The sequence below is a fragment of the Pseudopodoces humilis genome, chromosome 3 (genome assembly GCF_049639895.1).
Source record: "Pseudopodoces humilis isolate 2021_Gansu_Grassland_sample_001 chromosome 3, ASM4963989v1, whole genome shotgun sequence".
Classification (NCBI taxonomy): domain Eukaryota; kingdom Metazoa; phylum Chordata; class Aves; order Passeriformes; family Paridae; genus Pseudopodoces; species Pseudopodoces humilis.
This window is the reverse complement of record NC_142202.1, coordinates 85,630,542-85,650,551: the sequence shown is the minus strand read 5'-3', so window position 1 is coordinate 85,650,551 and position 20,010 is coordinate 85,630,542. Positions and strand designations below refer to the sequence as shown.

Here is a 20,010-nt window from a genome sequence, read left to right as displayed (position 1 = left end):
AAAACTTATGCTTCTTTGGCTTGCACTCAGAGATTGTTAAAAATGTCTTGCTTATATGAGGCACAGCATTCCCATTAGCTGCAAAACCATCATGGGTTTACAAATGGTGTTCACATCCTAGGGATATTTAGGACTCCGAACAGCTTTCCATATGTATGCTTTTCATAAAGATATTTATAACAGCAAGGTACATTAACTGGGAAACATGAATATCTGGAGCTGTTATTTATTCATAAAGATTATTAATAGTTTGATGAATCCAAATCATGACAGCTCTATGTGCCAAGTATTAACAGTGTTAACTACACTGCATTGAGTAAGTAATCAAATTGGATGTCATTTCTGGTAGCAGACTAAGTGAAGTTAGTATCTACAAAGCATCTTTTCCATGCAAGCAGGCCTCGAGAAGTTTCATTTGTTAACACTTATTAAAAAAGTGTTTACACTTAAATAAGACAGAAATAACTACTGCTGCAGGACTGACAAAGAATATAATCACTGCTACACAAGTGACCACATGTGCTCCAAAGTAAGTCAAATAACTGCAAGCTATTAATTTCTATTTTTTCTGGAACAAAGACTCTACAGCATGACCATGACCTAGTAAGCAAGGAAAAAAAAAATCATTAAGAAAGTGAGAACAACGAAAACCTTACCTTTGATTTAATCCTCAGTAAATGTTGTTCCACTTCTTCAATATCTTCAGTGTTCTCTAAACGTTCATAAGACGCACTGGTAGTTCCCTTTATCAAGTTTAGAGGCAAAGCTGACATACCATAAGCCTTAAAAAGAAAGGAAACATATATGCTCAAATTTTCTGCTATATATTTTTATCTGATAAGGCTGCTCAGTGTTGCAGCTATGAGGTATCACTACTGGGTGGTTTTTTTCACCCCATCTGCATACTCTTACTAAGGCAACCAATTCATTTCCCCTTTTGAGCAAAACAAACCTGCTATGCAAATTCCAGCATCCCACAATCACATCAGTGGTACTTAAGTGGTACTCATGACCACTCCAACATGTATTAAGACTTATGTAAGCACATATGTAAGCACAGCACACTGATGATTTATCACACTAGCCCTTGTTTTTTGTAAATCACATAGCTTCCAGAAAACTTAATTTTACCTCTTTAGATCAAAATCAACGTTTTGTGCAATACAGAAGCTTCTAGACATTGAACACTAGTAGTTTTAGAAGCAAAGTATACACAATTTCTTTGCAGCCAGTAATCTTCAAGTTGCTTTTAAAATAAAATTGGGTTGAAAGTACCTAATTCACTAAAACCAAAATTCTGCAGTAAAGAGGAAGCAAAAGTTACGTGAACAATTGAACTCGGTTACATTCCAAGACTACTTAGATACCCATTCACATTCATAAATTTTGTTGGAATTTATTCCTCATTATAAATTCCATGTCATTCCAAGTGTTTTACCAGCTTCTACATCAACAGTACACCCAGATTTTTCCAATGCAAGGTCTGTAAGCTTTTGACTAACATAAAGAAAGATATTTGAGGCAAGGTAAACAAGAAAATGGCATTACTTCCTCTCTGTTATCCTTTCATTCTTATGGATCAAGGCCAAGATCAGAAGTTTCTCAAGGCAGTTTAGAGACATTAGCCATAAGCTTGTAATTTGTTTATTGTGGATGATATGTTGTTCTTGGTGCAGAGCTCAGCAGGAAGGTTCTTTTCTCCCTCAGCAATTAACACACACAATTTTACTAGAGCCTTTGATACCTGAACACTTGCTAACTTCAGAGAATTGTGTCGGTTGAAAAAGACTTCTAAGATTACCCAGTTCAACCAGTAACCTAAGTCCAAAGTGCAAAGTCCACCATTAAACCATGTCCCTAAGGACCGTGTCTACAAGTCTTTTAAAATACTTCCAGAAGTCTGATGAGCGGTTTTCTAGATTCACAGAAATACCACTCCCTCCTTCAAGCAGAGTTTTACATTTCCTACTGAGAATAGATTTAACATTGCTAGTGTGTTAAAAATGTCACCATACATGCTGTCATAGCATGAGTTTTCTGCACACAAGACACGATTTGACCTGCTTAGAAACCTACTTTGATATAATAGTCTCATGCACTGAATCCAGAGCAAGGTACTGTCCATTTTTTGATTATATTTTTGAATATGTCATAACTTAGGCTAGACTTGACAACTGTCTATAAATGTGTGTCAGCTCTCCCTTTAGGGTATCTCCTTTGAGAGTATTAAGCTGCTTTGCCACCTACATGAGGCTGCAGATATCGTCTACCTGGAGTTCAGCAACGCCTTCAACACCATATCCCATAGCATTCACTTGGAAAAGTCAGCAGCCCACAGCTTGGACATGAGCATGCTTTGCTGGATTAAGAACTGGCTGGATGGCTGGGCCCAGAGAGTGGTGGTGAATGGTGCTGCATCCAGTCACTTCTGGTGTCCCTCGGGGATTTGTGTTGTCCTCAGTCCTGTTCAATGTTTTTACTGATGATCTGGGTGAGAGGACTGAATCTACCATCAGCAAATCTGCAGATGACAAGCTGGTGGGGGGTGTTCATCTACTGGCAGGTAGAAGCGCTCTGCAGAGGGACCAGGACAGGCTGCATGGATGGGCCCAATTCAAGGATATGAGGTTCAACAAGACCAAGTGTCAGGTCCTGCACTTTGGCCATAACAAACCCCTGCAGTGCTACAGGCTGGGGACACAGTGACTGGACAGTGGCCACACAGGAAGGGACCTGGGGGTGCTGATGGACAGCCAGCTGAATGTGAGCCAGCATGTGCCCAGGTGGCCAAGAAGGCCAATGGCATCCTGGCCTCTGCCAGCAACAGTGTGGCCAGCAGGACCAGGGCAGCCTGCTTGTGACATTCTCCCTCTGTACTCGGCAGTGGTGAGGCTGCACCTTGAGTGCTGTGTCCAGTTCTGGGCCTCCAGTTTAGGAAGAACACTGAAGTGCTCGAGCAAGTCTGGGGAAGGGCAACAAGGCTGGTGAAAGGTCTAGAGAGTAAGTCCTGTGAGGAGCATCTGAGGGAGCTGGGGGTGTATAGCCTGGAGAAAAGGAGACTCAGGGGAGACCTTATCCCTGTCCACAACTGCCTGAAAGGAGGCCATAGCCAGGTGGGGCCAGTCTCTTCTCCCAGGTCGCCAGTGACAGGACAAGAGGACACAATCTTAAGCTGCACCAGGGGATGTTTAGGTTGGACATAAGGAAGAAGTTCTCCACAGAAAGGGTGACTGGACCTTGGAATGTGCTGCCTAGGGAAGTGATAGAGTGACTGCTCCTGGAGGTGGTTTAAGGGAAGACTGGATGTGGCACTTGGTGTTATGGTCTAGTTGACAAGATGGTGTTGGACTTGATCTCAAAGGTCTTTTCAAACCTAGCTAATTCTGTAAAAAGCACTCTCCCACAATTCTCTTCTCTAGGCCAAATAGAAAATTCCTCAGTTTTTATTTATGGGTTGCTCTCTGCCACTTTGTAATCACGTCCACAAGCCTTCATTGGAACCTCTACAGTTTACCTGCTTCATAAACTAGGGGACCAAAACTAGACAATTTCTAGGTGTGGTTTTTGAAGTGACAAATACAATGAAAATGTCCACGCTCTTGCTGAGGCAAGCCCTAGACACTGTATTTCTGCTGCAAGGCACACTCATGCTCAGCTTGCTGCCCACTAGGACTTCCAGGTCATTTCCAGCAGAACCATCTCCCAGCTGATCAGACCCAAGCATGAACTATTGCTTGAAATTAACTCATTGCAAGAACTAAACTTGATGTCATTCTTGTTGGCCCAATCTTCCCAGCTGACAATATCTGTACGGTGGCTCTTCGTTCTATCTACTTCTCCCAGGCTTGCTGTATTTCTCAAACTATACAATTACTCAACTCCCTCACCCAGGATCATTTATGAGGACTAAATAATACTGGACTAAATAATAATGTGTTAGAGACCCTAAAGAGCTCACTCAGGTCAGCTAGTAGCTAAACTACAGAATTTAGGGGACATGTGAACACCATACAACATCATAAACTAGAATGCAGGTTGCAATTTATCTGAGGTCCCTCTCTGGAACCCAAAAGACTTCTAGCTAGTGCCAGTGTGCAGAAACATGTAAGAGATAACTATGACATGTGCCTAAACAATTTTACAAACCTGAACTTAGAAGTAATTAGATTTCAACATCTGAGGTTTCCACCTATTCTTCAAACAGCTAATGAATCAATTAACATATCAAGTATTCACTCTATGAAATAGTTAAGAAATAAATTACAGGGCTTTAAAGATTAGTCTAAATTTCTACAAAGAAAAATACAAGTCTCAAAGTGATGTATTGTTTTGCTGTTTTTGAAAATGTGAACTACATACTTAAACATGAGGCTTGCTATAGTGATAAAGGCTATTCAGGTCCTTGCCTGAATACAGAAGACACCAATAGTAAGACGATTATGCAAGTAAGACTCCCATCATCAGTGTGAAAAAAGGACACATTGGTCCTTCAAGATAACAAAATACAGAATGAAGGACAGAAAAATGAGTCATCTCATATGTGTCACAGGTCTGAACAGAAGCTGTACTAGCTCATTTTCAGGGCTGCATTTCCCTTCAGGCTGATAAGAAGTTCAAGGCTGCCCTGGACAAAGTTTTAATCCCCTGGGTTAGTACAAGTGTTAAATTATTCAAGGGCTATTATTTCAGGCAACTGCAACTTAACAAGCAAACAATGTATTGAGGATAGCAAAGGAAAACAAGCCAAAGATGTACACTACAGCCAAGAGAGAGCTTAGTCCTGAATCAAGCTGTGGGATAAAAGTTTATGAAAAACATATTAAAACACATCAAAATAGCCTTTAAAGCAGTTAACAGATGTACATTAATTTATATAAAGCAAGTAATTCTTGACATATTTATACCACTTATACCACCTAGCTTCCCTACCCTATTACAACAGTCTAAACAAAGCTTTTGAGACTCCTGTCTTATTTGTTACTCAGAGAAGTGGTAGTTCAGTCTGAGACAGTAATTTGAAAATAAATCCATCTAAAGCAGGAACCTGTAACTCCCATGAATGCAACAAATAGATCAGTACCTTTATGCAGTATCAGTTGGCACTGAAAAGCAGTGAGAAGCACGCTCTACCTGTTCTCTCAGCATGCCACTGAACCCAAATAAACTCCATACTCCAGGCAGAGCATTAAATACCGTATGATAAAATACATGAGCATTGTGTCTAATCTGCTTAATCTCCACTTCTCCCAGGTCCCTTTCCTTCTCATCCTGTAGCAGATTCAACTACTCTTGTGTCATTCACAGTTAAGATTTAGAAGGAAGAACTGCTGTTCTGGTTCTTAGTCTCTTGCAGACTCAGCATGTTACAACACTTGAGACTTGCCAGACTCACATAACCCAAGGCCAGATAAAGGAAGTCTTTCCTATTAGGTGCCTGCTATGCTAATAACAGTCACTCAAACAGAAAGCAGAAGTGAAGTTGAAGCAAGTTGTAAAATCATGCTATAATGAAGTTGTTGCATCAAGCAACTACTTCAGCGATAAAGTCCTGAGTATTAAAAAGATGCAGAAAGGTTTTCCACTGGAAACCATTACCTCTAGTGTAAGATTTCTAAATTGCACAAACTAGGAAAGAGTTTCACCTAAAGGGAGTATTAAGGTGGGAACACCTAATCAACTACATCAGCCATAAGCACATAGATCAGTTGAGAGGAAGACAGAAACCACATTAAATTTAATATAGTGAATTACTTTAAAATAGAGTTAAATGACTTAAAGCCGAACACCTACCGCAAAAAGCCTGAAGCCATTGGGCATTATAATTTAACTGGAAGTTGATTAAGTTTAATTTTCTAATGTCTTATGTTCAGCTAATAAGATATGCTCAAATTATTTACCTGTGGCCCAAACAGGATGATTTCTCCTTCTTAGAGACCAAATAGAACAAGTAAATTTTTTCTCATCAGTTTGGAGCACAACCAGAATTAAAAATGAAGATAGCTTAACAACTTTTTCTGGCTACAGGTATTTAAGAAATAAACTTGTGATTTCAATAAATTTTCAAAAAGTACTTGTGTAGCGTATCAGAATGACTTCCTACTCCATTTATTATTAGGGGTCTATATATCAAACAAGTGGCTTTAAAGTTGTTATCACTGGGTTTTTTAAAAGATTGCTTCTCGGGCAAGAAGCGTAGAAATAAATATTGACAAACATTTCTTGCGCAGCAGTGCCCTCTAGTGAGGTCACGTAAAGAAAGAATTCTTATAACCATTGTAGACAAGACATCAGAAATGCTCTCAGATTTAAAGATGCAAATATTAAAATTCCTACTTTTTTACAGCAGCTTATTTCAATACTACACCTCAATGTGTGACCATGAAAGACAAAATATTCAGTTCTACCAAAGACTAACAAAAATGCATCTATTCAAGTTAGAAACAGTTGAACTATTTTAATATATGCAGTATTTAAGAAATACAGTCAAGTATGAGCTAATTTTCTTCAATACAAATGTCCCAGTTAAAAATACCTTCCATCTAAAGAATTATTTTGGTATAGAAGACACTTTTATATACTAGTACCATAATTAGCTTTTTATTTGAATTATGCTAACCATGAGGAAAGTCACAGGATACCTTTTACCCTTCACAACAATTGACACAATTCAGTTGTTTATACTGAACAGTTTCATATGGATACAAGGCATTCCTGCCAGCATTGCTTCTGACTGAGCACGTTGGTCAGTCCAGTTAAATAGCCTCAAGGGAGTTGCACCTTCAGGTGTCACACCAACACCTGCACCACTGAATTTTTGTAAGAGGAACTGGGACTCCATCTTCAGTGAAATTTTACCTTCTGTGTGGAGCTGGACTGCGCAGTTATCCTGAAAAGTAATCTGACCTTACGAGGACTCAGCATCTGCCTTCTTCTAAAGCCATGTCTCCATCTTTGACTACCTATTCATACTACCATATTCAAAAATAAAAATTGGAATTCAAGGAGCTTATTTCCAGAACATCATTAAGCATGGCAATAGTGCCAGCAGTTCATATATCTTCCCTTAAATTATGAGGGGTAAAGGACAAAGCCTAATAAAAGCATCTGAAGATGGAAAACTCTCTCGGACAGTAGGCTATTTTCTTCCTCTAAAAATCTCACTCCATAAAGCTTCAAAAATCATTTAATGTGTTATTCGGTAAAATTTCAGTTTTTCATGGGAAGTTTTAGCATCCAATCTTCAGAGCACATTACTTTTTGAATAACATTGTTATAAAAAACATCTCCAAGCATGGAACAGGTTGACCAAACAGAACAGGTATGTTCACTATGCAATTCTTGCATGATCTGCAGTACACAAAATGAATCGTGCACTGAGCACTTGTTTCTCCATTTCTCTATTCTTCACTGCAGTATCCTGCGATACATTCACCTTCATTTCCTCATAATGTCTTCTTTCCACCATACAGACACATTATTTGCCAATGTTTAAGTAGACAAAAAAATGCTGTCAAGGTTTCTAAGATATAGAAGCCAAATACAACAGCCTCATACTAGAGCTGTTCTGCAACGTGCTGTGAACTTGTGCTTGCTGGACATAACATCTGCGACAGAGTTAACTCTGCTTCAGTTAAAATACTGACCATAATTATTTTGCCTAGCTGTCACCTTCAATACTGTTCCATCAGGCTTAGAAAAGCATTAACAACAGATTAATCTACTTTCCAATTCTAAAATTTTAAAGTACAAAGCTATCATTTATCCACCAGTTTAATATCCACAGTTCTCCAACAGAACAGTAGGAATCAGGCTGTTAAAACAACCATCAAATTGGTTTGTTATTTTGGTAATTTGTTACTTCATAGAGAAGTGAACTTAATAAAAGAATTATATTTCTTTTCTATTTCGAAATTGGCATTGAAATGATTAAATAGTAATGATGATGAATGCTACTAACATCTCTATTTCTCAACAGCTGTTTGACATCTGCTTAAAAGAGTATCACTGAGTGCTTTTAAGGTTAGACAGATTCTTAAAGGTTTTAAGCTCTTTGGTTGTTAATAACATCAACTGGAGGAAAGTAAATGATAATCTGGACAAAAATTAGGTGTGAAAAGGTCATCACATTTGTGAGCAGCTAAGCTAATCTTTAAAACATTTCCTCTTTCAGGACAGAAAATAAAAATAGCATTTTATAGTTCTATAAGAAATCAAATAATGCTTATTAAATGTTTGGAAAAATTACAAAGCAAATTATAATTATCCTTCAAGGACATGCTAAATAAGATGCACAAGATCACTCAAAAATTAATCTGCCCATAATTGTATGAGTAACTTATTATTCTGTCTTGAATTCAAACAGCAATCTGGACAACAACTATTGTTCTAATACCTAAGGCCATGTAGAACCATTTCAATGCAAAACACAAAAAACTCTCCTAAACTCTTTCAAACTCTTCCCCCAGCCAAAATCAGCATAGCACTGCAGGCCTAATTTATCATTTTCTCATTACTATTCCATATTTATACACATAGAAAGCTGTCAGTATAAATCATCAAGGTCATGGATTTGCAAAGGCCCCCACTGAAGATCACTTGTCCACATGTCTTACAAAAGAATTCTAAGTAGCAAGCACTGTACTTTAGTACTGTACATTACATAATGCCAAAAAATAGAGTTTGTGATAAAGCTTGAAAACAGAAAAGCAACTACCAATTATGGATTATTATTACTATTATATTTTTATTCTATATATATTATTATTTTTACATTATTGAGAATTGAGACGCATTAAGACATTGGTGTAAATAATGTTGTTAATTTGAAGATGGCATACACTTGAGAAAAAGAGATGTATGCTTATGCTCTCACCAGTAATATTAACATATCAAGTGAACTTTTGTAGACTTCATCTATGTTATTCACCCACACTATTTTACTATTCCCCCTTAAAAAGTTAAAAATTTAGCATACACGTCTTTCCTAGTTGCATCTTTCTTGTCCCTTCCTGGTCTTCCAAACTGTCAATTAAAATCAAGAAAAGATTATTCTTCAATGTATTCGGTAAGGAAATGCAACATGAAGTTTTAGCGTTATAGTCTAAAAAAAATATGCTAAAAAGTATCAGATCAGTCAAAAGAAACAGAACTGCAGCTTTTATATTTTTACATCCATTTATAGACGGAAGCAACTTTGCTTTTTGTCCAACCAAGTTACAAAGTTACGTAATTATGGAAAAAGAAATTTGTACTACTTAGATTAAGAATAGGTATTAAAAGTTTGGTTGCTCCCCTGCTCTGAATTGGCCGTCTCCCTTTCACTCACCCAATGAGCTTCTGAAAATTGCCACCTATCAAAGTACTTGAAAGTTATTAGTATCTTCTGACACAGAATCGTCTTGCACAGGCTAGCAGTTACTAAAACAGAACTAATTTATTTTCTGACATTGCAGTTTTGCAACAAAGTGCCCACTGCACTTTTTAAGACACTAGTTGTACTGAGGTGAATAGCTCATATTAAGAATCTCTAATAAATCTTTTTTTTTCCCCCACAAATTAACATCTGTGATGGAATAAATAGTTGTCCAACATAAGCTGAGTAAGGTTATAACAATAAAACCACTACTGTGGAAAAGATTAATCCAATGAAGAATCATCTTATTGTCCATCATTGTCACCTCAACCATTTGGCTAATGACCAAAGCTTAAAGAGAAGACACCCTCACACCATGAGGTACAACACAGTGTGACCCATTGGTACCCCTGTAAACCCTGCAGATCCACAGAGCAGAATGCTGGAGGTTTGGAACTCTGGAGGTTATCTGGTCCAACACCTCTGCCCAAGCAGGGTCCCCTAGAGCTGCTTGTCTAGGACCACACAGATATGGCTCCTGAATATCTCTGAGGAGGAGACTCCACAATTTCTCCAAGAAACCTGGACCAGTGGTCAAGTGTTTCAGCTTGTGCCCTCTGTCTCTGGTCCCATTCCTAGGTACCAGCGAGCATAGCCCAGCTCCATACTCTTCTTACTCTTCCTTCAGATGTTCATGCATTTTGATAAGACTTCCCCTGAGTCATCTTTTAATCTTGGTTGACAGTCCTGGCTCCCAGCCCTTCCTCGTAAGAGCAAAGTTCCTTGATTACCTTTGTAGCCCTCCACCAGCCTCCCTTCTACAGCTCCATCCCTCTTGTACTGAGAAGCCCAGAACTCCAGGTGTGGCCTCACCAAGGCTGAGAATAAAGCATCACCAACAACCTGCTGGCAATACTCCTCCTAGTGCAATTCAGGATACCACTGGCCTTCTCTGCAGCAAGACTACATTCCTGGCCCATGGTTAATTTGGCGTCCACCAGAATCCCCAGGTCCTTCTCAGAGCTGCTTTTCTCTTGAGTGGTCCCACTGGATATGAACACATTCCTCCTCAGCTTTGCACGTTCCCCTGGTGAATTTGATTATGTTCCTGCCCACCACTTCTCCAGCCTAGGTAGGTCTGTCTAGGTAGCTCCAATATAAACTCCAGAGGGTATTCTTCCAGTTCTGCATCACCTGAAAGTTTTCTCAAGGTTCTCCTCCATCATCCTGACCGTTAATGAAAAAGTAGAACAGGACTGGAACCAGTATCAGTCCCTGGCATACACGACAAGTGACTGCCCTACAACTAGACCTCATGCCACTGATCACTCTCAGTGGGCCTAGATACTCAGCCAATTTTCAATTCACCTCACTGTCTGCTCATCCAGCCCATATCTCACAAGCTTCCCTATGAAGATCTTATGGGACAGGCTCAGCATGGGCTAGACATACATTTTCCAAACATGGTGAAGCCACATCACAACAAGAGATGCTGTTACCATGTTATAACAGTACAGTAGTGTGTGAAGAGCTGAAGGCTGACATGGGAAGTACTACTCTGAAAACAGTTTAGCTCAAAACTGTTCCTCAGAAAAAAAAATTTTAAGCTTCAGAATTAAGTGCTATGCAGATCTGTCCATAAACTTACTACCAGAATTTTGAATTATGTTTAAAAATGGTACTGTAGCAATATGAATAAGATCTAGAGACAGTACTCCTTTAAACTGTTATACACAATTAGAAAGAACTCATGTTGTTGAAAAACGTTCTGCTTGAACGCCTATCTAACTGATTTTTGGTTTCTTTGGTCCTAACCCATATGTTAACTACAGTTCAAGCTTTTGGGAAATTTAGACACTTCAGTTCTGTGCCCACATCTTAAAATTAAGTACCTTAACTGCTCACTGGAACAACCATAATTAAAAAAAAGAAAAAAAAACCACAAACAAAAACCCAAAACTAAAAAAGCAAAGTTTGCAGTGCAAATGTAAGGAAGCAATTTGAGAATTTACTGTTATGAACATTTAATAAGGTGAGACACTTGTCAAATACAACAAAGATGTCCGCTTTAGATTATCCTTATACACTACTGCCAAAATGTCTAGCCTCAATGCTAGACACCTCTAATCTTGCTTCGCAATCAAGTGTTAGAGAAGCTCTGTTCTTCCTGTAGAATGCTAACACTACTGGAAAAAGGTTCTGACTCAAAAATCACACAGCTCACAGCCAGACACCCAGAGAAGACACTGTTGCCACATTCTGCAGGACTGCCCCAAATATCACCACATGGAAAACTAAACAGAACAAGCCAATTTATGTTCCATTTAAAGTGTGGAGTTAAAGTTCTCCTTTTACTGCTTAATCATCTTCCTTGCATCTCATCTTGTCATTTGAATGACACAGTGTTAAGAAAGACCATAAAACATTTAATTTGCTCCTTCACTCAAATATTAGCTCTTGACTCCTGAAGATATATCCTAGCAAGCATGAAACTTGAATTAAAATCTAGTTCTTATAATAATTGCTTTTTAGTAGGTAACAAAGACATACACAATCTTCTGTATTAAGTTATCAATGAAAGTAGTTGTGAGTTTTCTGACTTGACCTTCTCTTGGAAAAGTAACTTTTGCACTAACTCCTTAAGCCAGTAATTTCCATGCTAATGCCCTCCCTCGTAATTTATCTTAAGGGATGAGATATTTTCAGGATCAGTACTTATTACAAATACCTCCCAAAACTAGTATTTCACAGAAATTGAGGAGATCAGGAACTTTTCATACCAAACAAGTTTTATTTCTTTGGCAATTTCAGTTTTAACAGTGTATTTCACTCTACCCCATTCAGGTGCTGGGGAAGAGTTCACAATTCAAAAGCGAAACTCAGCATTTTCCCTTAAATGGCAAGAAAAGCTCTTCTCTGTATGTATCACTAGATCAAATTTACTGTGATTTTGATGTTTGAAGCCATAGAAAATGGAACCCAGCAATCCAGTATAATGACAACCCCATTGAACTGTAGCATTACCCACTTATCTACCATAGTCAGTAACACAAGTGCTCAGTTATCTGCAACTCCAGACCAGCACAATGCTTCAATTTGTGTTGTCCCTCAACTGTCACCTTCACCCCCCAAATCCCAACATATCAAATGCTACAACACAGTATGATCTGATAAGAATTGCGTTCTTCATTGCATTAACAGCTCACCATGTACTTCAGAGTAATATATGAAACCAATCAGCACCTTGAAAGGCCCCAAACACTGGACTGATCCTTAGAAAATAGTTTTTAACTAGATTAGTCCTTGGGGTAAATCTGGTAGCTCCATAATATAAACTGCAGCCATTTACAATCTCAATAATACCACCCTGCTGTATCCCTCCTCCCGTGGAAGCAGGAGGATATGCTTTCATAAAGGAAGTCTAGGAGCACATGCTAAACATGCTAGACATGCTAAAATGAGCTTTTGCTCTCTTTTTCTACTCAAATTCAAGGCTACCTGGCTGACAGTGCGAAAGCCTTTCCCCCTCCAACTTTTCACAGTATTGTATATTACTACAGCACAGAAATTCCATTTTAGAGCAGACCTAATCTAATTCTTCATGCTGAAGGCCACACAAAGTAGTACTGTTAACATACATTTAACTAATTGTAGAACAGATAAATTGCACTGCCAGGGACTTTAATAAAATCACTTGATTCATCTGTTCCATGGTTTCTTCCATAAATAACATTTTACAATGAAAACAGTCAACTGCAGTCACAGTATTCCTATTTATTTTTAGCGTTTTGTGTTATAATAGTCATTCAGTGTAAGGCCATTTTTAATTAGGTATGAAGGGATTTGCTAACATATTACTTATTAAAATACAACCTTTATTAGATAAGCATTTAGCATAGATTTTTTTCCTTAAAGCCAGATATACCTGTTCTTATTTCCATTTAACAATACAATAGCAATGCTGGCACTGAAACAGGCTGAGGATATGCAGAAGTCAGGGGAAAATAAAAAAATTCCAGTTATGTCTATACTACAAATACTCAATTCTTCACTGTGTAAACCACAGATCTGAGATCACCTCTGTCCAGAGACACAGGAATACCACACATGGTATCCCCATCTACTCTCTTTTCCATCATCTACTAAGCATTTGTGAAAAATTTTGAAATAGGTGTCTTTATTCTTGTACTCTCTCTTATATAACAATATTCTTTTTCTGTGCTTAAAACCAAGAGTAACTAACACCAATGATCAAAGAGTGGTTTGATGACTAAGGACAAAGATCTCCCACATTTGGAAATGGGATAAACAATTTGTTAGGCAGCAGAAGGCTGCCAGAACAACACAGGAGCCTAACTACTTGTGAGATGTCCTAAGTCAGCAGCAAGCATCACAATCCCCTACAGACTTGTCTGTGCACTCACATCTGTCTCATCTAGAGGTCATTTTTTTAATAAAAGGCTAATACACAAAAAAAACCCAAAACACCCCACAACACAAAGACATGGCAAACTACCAAGAGAAAACAGTTACTCCTTTGAGAATCACATTCTCCTCCTCTGAAGCAGAGTGAGTGGAGTAATCCAAACCAGTAAAGACAAACTACACTCTGAGCCAACCTCTCCCTGAAGTGTAGGGAAGTACAGCAGACCAAAAACTTTTCATTACTGAAGCAGTTTTTGCAGTATGTCATACCACTGGGACAAGTCCAGCCCATGCTGTTGCAGGTGAAAATAGCTTAAATATGGAAACCTGACCATCACTGCTGGTGGGAAAGGTGTTATGAAAGCTCTAGAGCATAAAGAAAATACTGTTCCAACTTTGAGAACAGACCTACTAATAGGTGTTTTCCACTGTCTGTGACACATTTGTACCTCAGTCCTTCCATATATCAAAGCCAGCTCACTGTTTCAGCGTAAGATTCTACAACTGCCTGCAAACAAGGACAAAAAAACCTCACATCAGAGGTAGATAACAACCCACTCCCATGTGAGCTCATGCCCAAAACTTCTATAAAATAGCTCCTCCATTTCTCCCACTCTCCCTTAACACCTACTAAAAAACAGAACAGATAGTTCCAGAAGGATGAAACACTGCAGTTAAAAATAAAGGAAATCAATTTCACACTCCAGGCATTTGCATAGACAGCTCTGTTGAAGTTTACAAAGCAACAAATTAGCCCAAAAATCTTAGTAATTAAGGCATTCAGATAATAGCTAGTTTTCATGCTTGATGTTCCACCTCATTTATCACTCAGTATTTGTATAAGGTGTAAATACATTGACACTAAAGCAACAATATTGAAGATTTAAGTATTGTCTTCATCTGAGAAAACATAGACAACACAAAAACTGAAGTTACTGAACATGGATTTCCAGGTTCAGCTAGTGTTAAGGACGCAAGCATGCTGTGATACTCAGCTGAATCTTGCCTACAACCAATCTGGGTTCAAAAATAAGTAGGTAACAATATTTGAAGTAAGAAATATTGTATAGTAAATTGAAAAAATTCCAAAAATCATAAAATCATTAAGGTTGGAAAAGACCTCCAAGATCATCAAGCCAAACTTTTGACATAATACCACCATACTCACTAAACCATATAACAAAGTGCCACATCTGCTAAGGTTTTCTTTGTAAATGGTTTACCTTTCAGTAAGAAATAAAGTTGATTTTCACAATCTCACAGTTTTGATGTTTGCTAACAATTAGAAAAAACATACTTGGTTTTTTGAACAAAACACTGATGATAATCTCCCAGGTAATGAAGCTTTTTCTTTTGTTAGTCTCATGGCTAAAATAACACTATATGTGCTCTTCAGCAATGAAATATAGTTGTAAAGAAAATAATATTTTCTTCTATAATTAAGGGAAAATAATTAAAATCTGGCATGTTATTACAGGCTAGGTGGAGTTCTAGATCATTTTTGACCATCACATGATCCAGATGTCAGCAAGATAGCCTGAATAATTTAATGACCCATGTCACTTTAAGAAAAAGCTTAAAGAAATAAAATTTATAATCATGGTCAAGTTAAAGTGCTTAGTCAATGGGGCTGAGAGCAATTCAGCTCACCTAAGATACCCACTAGCTGATCCAGCCAATTGCTCTCCTATCTACTGCACAGACACTGATGGCCAATGTGCTGTCAGGTTTCTGACACATATGCAAACCTCTACTGAACTGCTTTCCATAATTCTGCTGTTAACTCACACCAGCTGGAGAGGCAGAAAATCATTAGCTACACTTGTTACTCATTTAAGAGTCTAAAGGTACTATTTCATAAGCACCTTACCCCCTTCCCTCTTTCTTAAATCCTTGTTCAAGTTTTATACATTTCTAGTTTGCCTGAAACAAACACCTCCTTGGGTACCAATGCTTCAAAATAATTTACTGCTTCAAAATAATTTACTACATAAGCTATTGCTGCAAAGGCAGCTAGAATTCAGGAGCAAAGCTACATGGGAACAACTATGTTACTCAGGCTCCAATGGAAAAAAAACATTGTATTAGCAAGGACATGAACTTAAAGATTAAAACCTGTCAGAAAAACAGTAATTTCTGAGAAACTTTAAAGCTTCGTTTGTTATCAGTCAGTTATCTTAAGCTTTTAAGCTTCTTTGTTGCAAAATTTTACCTTGACAAATTAAAACAAATAGCATTACAAATACACTGATTATTCACTGAATGAAGAAACAGAACAGATTGGGAAAGCAAATGACCACATGAACATTAAATGTTGGCCACAGCTAGTAAGTTAAAACAGTTCCTCCTCTTTGTACGTAAAAGGAAGAGTCAAGCAGTTGAACTAACATAACCTTAATCATACTATTTACAATTGGTTACAGAATGAACCCTTCCAAATCCCTTTCAGAAAGAACTGCAGTACCTCAGCTCAATATCAACTCTAGGTTATGCCACAGTTCAATGAAAAAAAGAAGGGCAACATTTAATTCTCTACATCAGGGTGGAGAAATAAAGGCTGAAGAGCAAAAAAAGTCAGTGATTGTGTTCCAAGTCATAAATAATGTGATATCCCCTTGCATAAACACATCAAAATTAAGTCTGATCTGTGCTCAGTACTAAAACAGTGGTCCTTAAACTTGCAGCAGAAAGTTAGAATGAATGTTTCAAAGCATGAGAATCCAGAGCTAAAGACACTGCTGAATCTTTTTAGGATGACAAGTTTTCCAGGTACAGCCAGTGACAACTGCAAGTATCATGAAGGTAAAAATCTGAAAACTTTGCGTAACAACTTACTGTGTAAGTGATAGCTGCCAACATTCCAATCACAGTTAAGGAACTAATGGAAAATGAAAGTGCAGTCAAGCCATCTGCAAAAAAACAAACAAAAACAAAACTTGTTGAAAATACAGTAGATGTATAAGAACACTTCTTCCTAAATTAGTTTCCAGAAGAGATTTAAGTTCATGAGAAAGAAGAAAAAGATTAAGACATAGTTACCAGCCATAACAGATGAAAAATTGACCTAGAAGAGCTTTTTGACCACAGATCTTTATCCCAAATTGGAGGATCCAGGACAGACTCATGTCTTTGTTACAAGCTCACTGAAGTTGCATTCACCCAAATGGTTGAAAAGCCATTAATGAACTTGCTCCCATTGCTGTCTAATATCTCTTCAAGACTTATTTCTGGCCTCTACAGGATGCTGTGGTGACTTGCACAACTTCCATGTGCATTCTGGATGGTTCATTTTAGTTTTGTTTGCTATCACCAGATTTCTCCTACTAAAAGTACTATCCAGACAAGCATGGATCCTTCAATCAACCAAAAAAATCCTCAGCTTCACTCAATGTATATAAAGACCAACGAACTGGAAAAAGTTCAGGGACTATAAGAGTTATTGTAGCCTGTGTATGGTACCCTAGTAATCAAGAGATAGTAGATGAGAAGAGTGACCAAATAAAAACTTCAAGAGTGACCAAAAAAAAATTCAACTCCCTAAAAACTCCTGCATAGTTCTTCAGAACAGGTCTGTCCCTAACCTCACCATGCAAGACATTGCAAGTGGTTTTGGTTACTGAGTAACATCGAAACTTATAAATTACAGAAATTAACTGCCAGCAAATTATTTCATGTTTGTGCTCAGTCATAACCAGAGTTTACTGTTCTCCCCCATGTTCTCCCCTCCAGTTAATTCAAGAATTTAGAGAACAGTTAGAGTACAACTTTTACTTCTACTCACACAGATATACTAGCCTGTTTCCATTCATTAGCTAGTTCCCATTCTTATTTACTGAACACAGCACTAAGCAGTGGCAAACTGAGAAATCATAACCTTCCTCTATGAGAAGCTGCATCCTTCTGACCAACCCTACAGGCCTCTTTCCAAAACCAACAAAAACTAATAGCACAGCACAACCAAATCCAACTTCACTGCTCAAATCTCTGCTTTACTATTTTTGCTAGGTAACATCGAATAACTTCCCCAGAGCTAAAAAAAATATGTTCCTGTGTTTCAAATACTACAGCTATGTTTAAAACTTATTAAAAAAACCAAACAAAACCCCCCAAAAACCCTCAAAAATAAACCTAGTACTATTTTGCCTTCAGTAGCTGTGAAAATTTGAGTTGTTTCTAAAGTTTAGGGAAAAAAAAAGTCACAAGTGACCCCTATTTGTAACACACCACACTATGTACTTACATATAGTATTTGATGATCCTCCTGTACAAGTATTTGAAGCCAACATTTAAAATCCATTTTAAAAGTCTGAACTATGCTCAATGGAACATTAAGAAACTAACTGGCTGAAAATTTGATAATTGTATATCAGAAGTGTAATATCAGGCTTTGCCTCAGTGGATGAGTTTGCATTTCTTTCATAACCCCACAATCAACTACCAAGTGACGACTGGATGTTTGTTTTATGTCTCAAGATCTTTGTATTTCTTGATACAAGACAAAGGAAAAGGGTAAATTAATATAAAAACAGGACAACAGATACAAGTTAAGACTACGGGCAAGAATTTTGTCCTTATTTCTCCAGCACCTGGAACACAAAAGAACCTTTTGCAGAGAGTTGCTGTCTATGGAATAGCTCTATGAAAACACAAGGGCCCCCCTACCTGGGGGTCTTGGGAGACAGCAATCTGATTATAAGCCAGCAGCATGCCCTGCCAGCATGGAAGTTCTTTGGCATGCCAGGCTGTATCAACAGCAGCATGGCCATCTATTAAAGGAAGGGACCATATAGCACAACCAGCTCTGAGGACCTTACTACAGGTTAAAACTGATAAATCTGAGCAAGTTAAGAACTACACTGGTTGGAAGTTGGAGCACATGCTGTGCAGAGCAGCTAAGTGAGTCAGGCTTGTTTGGCCTGGAACAGAGACAGGTTTCGAGACACCCAATACAGCCTGTCTCACCTTAGCAAAGAGGTGGAGCCCAGGCTCTTCAGTGGTGCATAGCTGTCAAGTGTGAAACAATGGGTGATAGCAGTATATCCACAATAAGTAAAAGGAGAGATTTTTCCACAATGAGTTCAGTCTCCACTTACAAGTCGCTAGAGAATGCTGATAGAAAACAAAATCAGACTTTCACATCCCAACCCAGCATCTTAAGTTTACTTTCCTAGAAATAAACATTGACTATATTTTATTTCATAGCAAAGACAGAGCCAAATACTTTGTTACAGTCACATCAAGGTCACCTGGAAAAATTAGCTTACATCTCAGCTCAATCATTATCACAACCTGTATAAACACTTTAAGAAGCATTTTTTCTTGTGCTGTTATAATCTTTGCAAAGCAAGAGAAACACCAACAAGCAGATAGCCAAAACATTCAATAAACTATGGATTTGTCCTCTTCATCTCATGCCCTCACAAACACAGATTACAGCACAGAGCATATTATGATTAAAGACTCTTCAAGGATGTCAAAGCAAACAAGAAGGGCTTTGAGTATTTAAGTGTCAAGAGGAAGAAGAGGTAAATAAGGGCCTGTTGCTGAGTGGGGCAGGGGACCTCATAAGACAGGACTTTTCAGTGACATGTCTGAGGTACTGAATGCCTTCTTTACCTCAGTCTTTTACTAGCAAGACCAGACTTCAGAAAATCCAGGCCAGTGACAAATTTGGAAGGAGTATGTGCCCTCGGTGGAAGAGAATCAGGTTAGAGAATATCTAAGCAAACTGTACATATAAAGTTGATAGTCGCTAAAGGGATTAGCCAGCTCTGTCAATGTTTGGTCTATGTCACCGCAGGGAGCTTTTAATCAGTACAAAATTCCTAGAATAATGCAGAATATGACTTGATGAAGGCTTGTATGACTATATCCTAAAACATTCACACGGAACCAATACTCTGAGACATATCAAGAATAATGCACAAAATAATAGAGTACTTATGCCCTGGGATGAATATTTGTTAGATAACTTTATATTTACACTTTTTTGAACACATTTGAAAAGTGACATCAAGTCTGTCTTAGCTCACCTATAAAACACTTCCTTCACACTTTCACTCTGAAAACATGCTCTAGCTAAGCACATGAACTACATCACCTAAGTGTTAAATACTATTCCATGGAGTTTGGCCTTCTCAACAGCTCTTTACAGCCCTAGTGTAAAGAATAACAAATGCAAACAACGATTTCAGAAGAGGTCAGTACTGTAAGAGCGAAGGGAAGAACTTGTG

At 38.0% G+C, this 20,010-nt stretch overlaps 1 protein-coding gene across 1 annotated transcript in view; it reads right to left on the bottom strand.

The window, feature by feature from the left end:
* The window catches only part of LMBRD1 (LMBR1 domain containing 1), a 67,600-nt gene that overhangs the window by 26,178 nt on the left and 21,412 nt on the right, over positions 1-20,010 (bottom strand). The window contains exons 7-8 of the mRNA XM_005518126.3: positions 16,613-16,686; positions 657-782 (exon numbers count right to left, since the gene is read on the bottom strand). Of these exons, the coding sequence (XP_005518183.1) occupies positions 657-782; positions 16,613-16,686 (200 nt within the window). The remainder of the gene's footprint in view (positions 1-656; positions 783-16,612; positions 16,687-20,010) is intronic.